Consider the following 11619-nt stretch of genomic DNA (forward strand, 5'->3'; position numbering starts at 1 on the left):
GGACATAGTTTTATAAAACCAGCAATCCATATACATACGGTAACCGCCTACCAGTTAGCGTATACGTAAACCAAGTGGATTGTAGGATTGTAAAGTGCACTGAATTCTTCCTATATTACCATATATAGATAGATATGCATAATTATTCTTCTACGAGTACGTTTATCCAGTATGTTTATTGCTCACGCTTAACTATCTAAGGACTTTTATATGTCCAGTTTGTAATATTAAATGATTTAAATCAACATGCAATTTCATTCACCTAACAACCTAATCCAAACACATATTTTTGCAAGTGAACCAAACACCTATTATCTTGAAAAACGTGATTACAGCCAACCCCATGACAGTCCCTAGCTGATAAGTTAAATGTTCCCATTGGATTTTGGAGGACCAAGACTTAATGAGTTAATCATAAGTATGACATCTCACCTTTCACAAATTTTTAACTTTCATTAGCTTACGGAGTGTATAATATATATATAGACAAAACTAGTTTTTTGGCCCGGGCGATGCCCCGGGTCGTTGTTTATATATAAAAAAATTATAACAAAATATAATGAAACATATTGTTGGTTTTATAAAAATAATATCATTTTTTAATTTTTTTAAAATATAATTGAAAATCAAAATTCATTATTTAATATGCAGCATCTTAAATTTTATATTGTATCAGTTTGTTTTATTTGTTAAAGGGATTTTTTTTATCATTCAGCTGTCATTATAAATTCCTTCGAGTAAACATATTTTGTGGTTAAAAAGAAGGAAAAAAAACCTTTAAAATTGCTTTGCATGGTTATATATTTTTATTAACTATAACCTATATGAATTATGTTTGGGTAAATGAAAGAAATAAAATTAATTTTGCAATCATATTATTGTTAAAATATACACATATAAGTTTACAATTAAAATTTTAAAATTTATGAATATGAGTAACTCTTTTTAATACAACTTTATCATCATAAGATGTCAATGGATTGGTGGTTAGTTAAAGTTTAATATTAATGAATAAGAGTTTATGAGTTCAAATATTAATGCTAATAAATCATAAATTTTAAAGGGAAAACATTAATGTATGACTAATGATAGTGGGTGACATGGCGACACGTGGCAAGATTGGTGACACGTGGCAAGATTACAATCCTTGCCATTGAGTTTTAATATATACTAGGGGAGCCTACGCACGCGTTGCGTGCGATACATTCGATGTTTATGGTCGAGTTGTAATAGACTAATAGCTTTTCATGACACCAAAAATTTGCCGGCTAGGCTTTTGAATGCAAAAACTAAGAAATAAATTGTTGACAATTATATCCTTGAGTCGGTACAGAAATGTAACACTTGAAAATATATATACACAATTCACTTTTTAGTTGTAAGCTTTTTACGGTGCAATATGGCTTTTGTTGTGAATTATAATACACATCATTCGTCACTTTTAGTTGCAACGCTTGAAAATATATACATATTTTTCAATTTTTTTTTTAATTGATCTTTTGTTTTTTTTTTTTTGCCTTTTTTGTTGGGCATAATATTCATGTGGGATTTTATTAGGTTCATCTCGATTTTTATATATGTTTTAAATATTTAATCTTTAGAGTTTTTTACATGTCTATAATCTGAGATACAAAAGATTAAAATTATGTGTTGACAAGCGTGAAAGTTAAAATGTTACAACTAAAAGCTAACGGAGAAAGTTTTAAAGAAAAAATGTCTAATTAGGAGATGATGTAATTAAATTCGGTGGGTTTGTGTGTGTGTTTTTTTCTTATTTCTTTTTAATGAAAATATTAACAAAGTGGTTTATATCCAACCTATTTCCCCACCCCTTGAAGAGGACTATTATCAGGTTGAATAGGTTTGCCTTCTAACATTAGATAGAAGAAAAATAACTTTAAGCGTTGGAAGGGAAGGAAGACTAAAGAAGCTAAGAGAAATAAATAAGGGAAGCATAATAGTTAATATGACATAAATGGGTATATGGATAAATAAAAATTTTTAGGGGTAAAAAAAGTCATCACACTATTCATAAGAGCTCTTTTGTACTTTTTATAAGGTAGGGATATTGATTGGCCTCAACATCACGAACTTTTAACAAGGTGCAAGTAGCAACATGAATTTTGACTAGTAGCTATAATAATACAAACTTCTTCATTAGGTACACAAAATATCATAAATGAATCTTGATACCAAAAGCTTTTGCCGAATACATGATATCTAATATTTTATTATCATCAAAAATCGTCTGGTTGGGCTATATATAAGCATTAAGGGCCTGTTCACATTTACTGAAATGAGATGAGCTGAACTGATTGGAGCTGAATTGAACTGAACTGATTGGAGCTGAGCTTAGCTAAAATGAATATTTTATGAGAGAAGGAAATTAGGAGCTGAACTGAACTGATTGGAGCTGAACTGAATTGAAATTAAGCTGAAGTGAATAGACCCTAAATACACTTTCGAAAATTGTATAAAATTAGGAATTCATGACGAAAACACGCATATATAAGTGTAATTATTGTTTATTTTTATGATTTCCTAACTTTATACGATTTTCTAGTGTCTATTTAATGCTTATATAAGGGTTATGCATAACATTTTCCAATAATTGATTAATATCAATGTTAACAATTATTTTGTGTGATTAATATGATTAAAAAGTATTATTATTAATTATATTTATTGATAATGATAATTACTACTCCGTATTATTAATATTTTAAATAAAATAATATCAATTATTAATTTTAATGTTAAAATTAATAATAATTAATATTAATTATAATACGATAATAATGCTTGTAATAATTAATATAGTAAAAATTGTCAATAAATAAAAGTATTTAATAATAATTGTTTTTATTAATATTTATTAGTTACCATTTAGTAATTCATATTAATTACTAACTGATTAGGTCATGTGCCCTGCATAGTGATTTCAAAAAAAAATAGCATGGACAAAAATACAACTTTAACATATTTCATATTTTTTTTTCTTCTTATTTTGCATATAAAATAAAATTAAACATGTGATTCAGAAAAAAATTAAACATGAAATATAACGAAATAGTCAATTAGACAACGAGCATCATACTTGTTTCTGCCCTCGCTCCTTTCCCGAACTCCATTCCTTTCTATATTAGCCAAATAAGTACTTTAAAATTATGTCTTACACCTAATGAGTAGGAATAATAATAACCCCGTTTTATTGGTACGTATTTGGTCAATTTTTTTCCCTAATCTATAACAAATACTAAAGTAGCAACCGCTGATGTCATCTTTTTTCAAAGTTTTACACGTGGCTCTATTTCATGAAAAGATTCCCCGCTCAAATGCTAATTTTTTGATTTTTTTTTATTTTGAAACAAAATGCTAAATAATTTTAAACAGATAGTAGCTATTATCTAGGTAATTAATTTAAAATAAGTACCTATTACTTTGGTGATTTATGTTGATATTAGGTTGTTGGAGTCTTTATAGGAGTTGTTAGCACAATTGAGGTCAATTAAATTGAACTTATGAACACTTTAAACTCAAAAAAAAATTACAAGAATCCAAAGATAAATTACTGGTAAACCCGTGCATCGTACGGGTGCTAACCTTGTAAAATATTATAATATGACATATTATTGGAAAAATTGAAGAAGGATGAAATTTTAATTAATCAAATTATCTTACTCCGTACATGATTTCATGCATACACTGATTAAGGTTTTATAATGTTAAGCTATGTGCTCCCTTCGTTTTATTATGTTTTTCGTATTTTTGTCGGATATTTTGGGGTCACTGAGTCGGTTAACGCAATTATGTCGGAGTTACTTTACTAATTTACGGGTTACTCAGATCAGTCGGTCAAGGATTATTTATTTTAGGGTAACTCAGCCGGTTAGCACGTTTTTCAGTGTGAGAGTAATTAACCCCTAACCGACCGAGTAACCCTTAATCGACCGAGTAACCCCTTAATAAATAACCCTTACATATGTAACCCAGGCCACATATAAAATTTGTGAATAAGTTTTTAAAAAAATAATTTCAAATAAAACAAGTTTTAAAGAAATACGAGTAAATTCAACACAAATAATTTCAAATTAAATAAGTTTATAGAAAATAAGTTCAAACAAATAAAACAACTAAATTCAGATAAACAAAATAAGTTTAGATAAATTAAAATAAATTAAGATAAATTAGATAAATTAAATAAAGTTTAAATAAATTTAAACAAATTAAATAAGTTCATACGGAGTATGAGTATAAAATAATTTTGAATACTCCGTATTATTTACCTAAAGTATGTGTCAAAGAGCGCGTCAATACTTTCAAAATGAATCTATAATAATAATATTGAAAATTAATTACTTTTTTTTTTTTGAAAAAAAAAAATTAATTACTTATTGCATAAATTAAAGCCTCGTGTTAATATATTTAAGGTAATTAAAATGAAACCGGAGGATAACTTATTAAGATAAGGCAAATAATCTAAATCCCCAAATAGCAAGTATTTATTACGGAAAAACTTTGGAAAGTTAAGCCAATTTTTTTTTGATAACTTTATGTACCTAAAAATAGAAAACATCCCCAATATTTTAGGTAGTCATGACTCATAAATAACATAATAATCGCTAATTAAGTTGGAGTTACAACACGTTATATCATCCTTCCCTCTATCACACACACTCTCTCTCCTTTTTCTTAATTATATTTTATCTATTATATTTATTACTCATTTATTCAATCTTTATTATTGACAAAATCTTTTTTAATATATCCCAAAAATCACAATTACACGAAACTTCCTTTTCACTCTCATTTTCTTTCCATTTTATAGACACCTTTATTTCACCCCATCTAATCCTCCTCCTCTTTTGTGTACTTATATATACCAAACCAAACCCCAAAACCCCAAAAAAAAAAACCTCTTAATTTATTTAATTTATCCTCAAAATTGTTAAGAAGCCACCACAAAAGATGACAGCGCCGCCATCCAAATCACCTCGAACATGTTCTCAGTGCGGCCATAATGGACACAACGCTAGAACTTGCTCCGAACATTCCGTCATACCTCCGTCTCCTACGACGGGGTTTAGGCTCTTTGGTGTTACATTCAACGCCGTTGATTCCTCTCTATCTCCTTCTCCTCCCTTTTCTCCTTCATCGTCGTTGTCGTCATCATCGGGTTTTCGAAAGAGTTTTAGTATGAATAATCTCTCTCAATATGAACAAAACCATCAAGATCATCAGCAACAACATATCGATTCTTCTTCTCAGGATGTTGTTTCTTCTGGGTATAATTCCGATGATGCTCTTCATGCTTCTGGGTCTCGAACCCGTGACCGTGAACGCAAACGAGGTATACTTTTTAATCTACTATTAATTTGTACTTTGTATCATTTTTTACTTGCTATTACGTGAGGATGAAGAATTGTGAAGTTTTGAAATTTTGTTAATTTTTTTAATAATTAAGTACTAATCTATGAATCTATCAATAATTTTGAGATTAAAATTTAATTAATTGATTGATTGAGTCAAAAAGTGATTTTAAGACGTTAGTAGTGTTTATTGGTATGAATGGTTTAATTGCAATTTCGTATAATGTTAGCGTTTGAATCCATTTTCATTGAGCTAATAAAGTTTTAGTCTTTAGATTAGATGTTGTTATATTACTAGATCTTACGTGTTTGTTGCAAAAAGGGATAACAATTGTTAATTATTATCTAAATTAACAATATGAATTAATGTTTTAAAGATAAATCGGATTATATTGAGGCGGTGCCGTCCTACTAAAATATTGGAAAAAGGAAAATTAAATCTTACTCTTTTTTTCGTATCGTCCTATCCCGGGTGTGTTAGGTGCTTAACATGTTCGGAGTCCTTCGAGAACATGAGGCTCGAACATAAGGCTCGAACATAACTTAAATACTCTTAAAGTAGAGTTACTGACTAGTATTTCCTATATCTTTAATTATCAATAAATAAAATTTTAGTAATGGATATTAATAAATAATTTATTAAGACGATTCTAACAAAGACCATAATACCATATTTTTCCTTATGGATAAAATTGTAAATTACTTAAAATCAAAACATTTTCAATCGAAGGCTTTTAATCCATTGTTAAAATTATGGAATTTTTTCGGTTTTACTAGAAATTGTTTTATTTGCATATGCATAGGAATTCCATGGACAGAAGAAGAGCACAGGCTATTCTTATTGGGGTTAGATAAGGTAGGAAAAGGAGATTGGAGAGGGATATCAAGGAACTTTGTCAAGACAAGAACACCAACACAAGTTGCTAGTCATGCTCAAAAGTATTTCCTCCGGCGAACCAATCTCAATCGCCGCCGACGTCGATCGAGTCTCTTTGACATTACTACCGACACTGTAAGCAATTTATTTGTTTTCTAGTTTTGCTTGGTTGACAAATTTGCTTAATTTCTTGATTAAATCATGTAGGAGATGACATTTTGGACTCGTGTGTGTTTGGTCCGAAGTAGCTTTCTATAAAAAGCTAAACTTTTTGTTTGTTTGTTTTGGTGCTACTAAAAATTGTGATGCATTTATTTTTATTTGTCTTTTGATATTATACACATTATTGTTCTTGGTATATTGTTAAAACTACTACTAGTACAAAACATATTACGATTGAATTTTAAATTGTGATCATGTGACCTAGCCTAGTAGGTAAATTATACAAGTATTATACTTCAATAAAGCCGAAGTAGAAGTTATAAATTGAAGGTTACAATCTTTATTTTTAATAGTTAGAACAAGTTTAGTTATGTGACATTGAAGATCAACCACTTTTGTCTAACATATAAGTCATTCCTAAAGGATATACTTTCCCACAGTAATGGAGTAGTTTATAATTATTTCTTCTCAAATTGGTGATTTGTGTATCAATTTTCTTACAAGTGGTTATTGCCGACTCAAGAGGGAGAGACTCAATTATCATTCATTTATTCTATATTATCTACGTCTTTTTAATATAGTGTAATGTAGTATTATTTTACATTATCTACATTTTTTATGTATTGTAATTTGTAACGCATTATTATTTTTTTTTTTTTTTAATTTTACGGGAATGAAATGAATATGTAAGTTGTTTTTGTAACATAACTTTTTGTTACATAATTTTGTTCGTCGATGTATAATTATTGTTACCGATCACCATTTTGTTAAACCATTTTTTGTTTTATTTTGTAGGTGAGTCGATCAGCAAGTGAGAGTCAATTATCAAGCCTAGATTCAACTCAACAAACTACACAATTTCCATGCCCTTATCCTTCTGCATTCTCAACCAAACAAGGCCGTTCGCTCCCATTACTTCCGGTCCCGCCATCCTCAAAGATGGCATGTCTTAATCTAAACCAATTACCAACAACGTCATCACCATCATCATCATCAACGTCAACCTATAGTCCGAAAGAAAGGGAATGTGAGCCATTACTTTCTCTTAAGCTAGCACAAGGACCAGGACCACCGGATGAGGAACCTTCAAGGCGATCCCCTACCTTTCGAGGATTCGACGGTAGTAAAGAGAGCATCATTAGTGTTGCTTGAAGGAGAATAAAGGCAATGATAATGAAGCTAATGATTAGATTAATTTTGTTGGGGTTGTAAAGGGGGGTTGTGATTGATTTTTATTAAAGATAAGATAATTTTTTCTATTAGAAATTATGTTACTAGTGTTATCTATCTATACATATATTAATCATATTATACTCATGTGATTAGTCAAAATGCTCCGTATGATTTTAGATAAGATTCTGAAAGTATTTTTTATGAAGGTGATTAGGTGATTCCTTTTTGGTGTACAGGGTAAGAGGTCCAAAGTGATGATATATGTGGACATAAATTGAGTGAACATCATTTTCTTGATTTTTTTTTTTTTATTGGATCCACTCTTATGGTTTTTTTTTTTTTTATTATTTTTTTTTAATAATTTTTAGAATCGCTTTTTGATTATTATAATCGTCTTTTGATTATTATAATCGTCGTGTCAAATCATCCGTCTTCACCTTATGTCCATATATAGTATTTTTTTTTTCCATTCATATTTATTCTTTACACTTTAAATTTAATGATCTCTAATGAACACTTTTGACAAAGAATATATTCAATAAGATATAAGTAAAGATTTTTATTTTTAATGAAATATTTTTTAAGTCAATTAGAATAAAAAAGAAACGGATGAAGTACTATTTTTTTTTTAAAAAAAAAAATTAATACAAGTTGGTGATAATATTTGGCTTTGATTGGCTCATGTTATTAATACAAGTTGGTGATAATATTTGGCTTTGATTGGCTCATGTTCCAATTGTTAGAAATGAATCATTTTGTTGTAATGATGTGTTACTACTGTACTATTTAAGTATTTGTCGCAACTTGGCAATTGGCAAGAATAGTTGACACTAAACGATATTGGTGTATTCTTAAAAAAAAAAAAAAAAAAAAAAAAAAAAAGATATTGGTGTAATGACCTCACCAAGAAAGGGACTTGTACTATGGGCCTATGGCCTGGTTATTCGTCATGTTTTTATCTGCTATGGGTTGGGTACTTGGGCAATTGGTATTCTATGCACCATGGTGCACAGTAAACTACATGCTCCACCCCACACGCGGCCCAATAAACGCAGCCCAAACGAAAAACACGCCCAACCCAGAACAAATAACGGAGTTCCGTTTTTCATTTTTTTTTAAAAAAAATAACCGTTTTATTTCTTCAAACCGCCACTTTATTTTTTTAATCATTTTAAAACATTCTCTCTCTTCTCATAAATTATAAAGCTTCATCTAATAAATTCATTTGCATTTCTCTCTCCTCATTTCATTTTTCTCACTCAACTCTAAATTTCTCTCTCTAAAAACTACTGCAATTCCATGACGAACGAAGAAGATTCACCGAAAACACCTTCAAAAAGGTGAACATCTCTCCAATAACTTTAATTTTTACTCGATTTTGATAAATTTGTTAACTTTCTATTGTTTAATTTTTTGAAATGTTAAATAATAGATATAATTTTGTTTTTTTTTTGTAGAAAATCGCAACAAACTTCGTCTGATGATGAAGACGAAAATATGTAAGTAATATTTTGTTCTAATTACTAACAAAACGAGCAATTTAAACCCTAATTTTTAAAATTGAAAAATAATTTGATACAAAATTTTGTTGAACAGGACATTAAGTGCGATGTTCAAAACGAAAACACCAAAAACGAAGAAATTAGAAGATATAAAAGCAAGTCCAATTGTTGATCACAAAATATTGCAAGAATTAAACAAAGTAATTTCAGAAAGTCCATCAAACAGGTATATTTTGAACTTTTGATTCATATGATTCCTGTTCAATGTGAATATATGTTTGGATATTTTTTTGAACAACCCATGAAATACATTTGAATGACAAAAAATAATAACTGAACACCTACAAATTTAGTTTGATTTAATTAAAAATATTAGGATATGTTCATATACAATTAAATTTAGTTTATAGTAAAATATTAATCAGAAATAATATGTAAATTTGGTTTATATTCATATAAAATTTAGTTTATATTCATATAATATGTTAATTTTGTTGTAATTTTTCTTTATTACCAGTCCAACTGCTGGAGAGCCCCATGAAACATCTGAACAACATCCTAAAACATCTGAACTACCCTCCCAACCCACTGAACACCAAGAACCAAAAAAATCTTCTGATGTACCTCCACAAATGTCTGAAATCCCATCAGAAATACAACCAAAAACTTTTGTACCCTCATCAACAAGTTCTGAACTACACAAAGGAACTTCTGAACTCCAACCTGGAAATTCTGAAAAACCTCAACCAACTTCTGTACTGCAAGCAGAAGGTTCTAAACAAGGAAATCCTGAACAACCTCCAACAAGTCCTGTAGTCCCAACTGAAGAACAAGCAAAATCCTGAACAACCTCCAACAAGTCCTGTAGTCCCACTTGAAGAACAAGGAAATCCTGTACAACCTCCAACAAGTCCTGTAGTCCCAACTGAAGAACAAGGAAATCCTGTTCAACCTCAAACAAGTTATGTAGTCCCAACTGAAGAACAAGGAATTCCTGAACAACCTACAGGACATATTGAACAACCTACAGGAAATTCTGAACCAGATGAAAGCAATGGTGACAATAATGGTCAACCCAATATTGAACAACCTATAGGAAATTCTGAACCAGATGGAAGCAATGGTGACAATAATAGTCAGCCCAAGCCAAGGTAAAATATTAATATGTTTTTGATCATTTTATTATAGTGTAATGTTCGTTTAAATACATAAATGTAAATATTTTTTTAACTTATATAAATAATTTAAACAGGAGAAGGAAGCACATAGCTACAAAAAAAAGGAAGAACACAACACCTACAACAACAAGAGTGTTGCGCAGCCAAAGTACCCCAGAAGGGCAAAAAAGTCCTGTTGAAGCAGAAGTTATTCCAGAATCAGAGTTTAACAGAGTTCAGAAGATTAGAAAGGGGGTTCAAAAAACACAGAAGAGGGTTCAGATCAAGGAAAAAACTGGTGCAAAGGAAGGAGGACAACCTTCAGAAAAGGTTGTTAAAAAGGGAGTTCAGAAGAAGGGAAAAGAAGTTCAGAAAAAGGTTGAAGAAGTTCAAAAAAAGGACAAAGGAAAACAAGTTGAGAAGATTGAGAAAAAGAGAAAGAGAAAAGTTGATGAAGATGAGCTGATTGATGACAATGTAGTGAATTTGAGTGATGATGAGGAGGTTGAAGATGATAAGCTAACTGTTAGAGTGGGTCATGTTAAGTTTATGAAGTTTGTAAGTAACTTAACCCCACAACAAAAACAAGCAGTCGAGGATATGGGATTTGGGGCATTTCTTTCTGTGAATTTGCCACAAAATGATGCAGTATTTTGTGCTTGGCTGTTAAAACATTTTGAAGAAAACAGCAGCACTCTATACTTGCCACTTAACAAAACAGTGGAGATCAGTGAACAAGATGTTTAGATTGTATATGGAGTACCTAGAGGTAACAAAGTTGTTACTGAAAAAGAGCCAAAGAAGGCAGAGGAAGAAGATGAAGATTTGGAGTTAGTGACACCTTTGATGAGGTGGAGGGAAATGTGGGGGTGCAAAACTGGTAACCCTAGAACACAATGGATATTTGAGAAGTATGAAAGTGAGGAAGAAAAGAAGAACAAGAGGGATCAGCAAGCTTTGCACAAGAGGAAATATGTCACAGCAGACATAGAGTCAAAAGAGAAGAACACAGGGGAGGCAACTGAAATGTTCAAAATAGATTTCCTTGTGCTTGCTGTGAACTCAATGATGAAAACAAGCCAAAACCTTCACTGCCACTACAAATTCCTACACTCAATTCAAGATTGTGATGAAATAAAGGAATTGAATTGGTGCAAATATGTGCTACAAAGTCTGATTTCCACAGTACCTGAGTGGAAACAAAACACCAAGGGTTTTTTTAAGGGACCACTGCCTTTCTTGTTGGTATGCTTTTAACTTTTGTTATTTTTTATTTTTTGTTCATACTATATTGCATAATGTTCAAAAGTTATACCTATTAGTTCAAAATTAAAAAAGGCATATGATCAAAATGTGTTTGCCTTATTATAGCATTTAAA

The 11619-nt window shown here is 30.3% G+C and overlaps 1 protein-coding gene across 1 annotated transcript; it reads left to right on the forward strand.

Annotated features, from left to right (window-relative positions):
• The first annotated feature begins 4838 nt into the window (after positions 1–4838).
• On the forward strand, positions 4839–7878 carry LOC145601279 (transcription factor MYB1R1-like). The gene is made up of 3 exons (XM_081657267.1): positions 4839–5350; positions 6173–6381; positions 7204–7878. The coding sequence occupies exons 1-3, from the start codon at positions 4969–4971 to the stop codon at positions 7558–7560; spliced, it is 948 nt and encodes a 315-aa protein (XP_081513393.1). The 5' UTR covers positions 4839–4968; the 3' UTR covers positions 7561–7878.
• The last annotated feature ends 3741 nt before the right edge of the window (positions 7879–11619 follow it).

Source organism: Chenopodium album, chromosome 21, assembly GCF_948465745.1.
Source record: "Chenopodium album chromosome 21, dcCheAlbu1.1, whole genome shotgun sequence".
NCBI lineage: Eukaryota > Viridiplantae > Streptophyta > Magnoliopsida > Caryophyllales > Amaranthaceae > Chenopodium > Chenopodium album.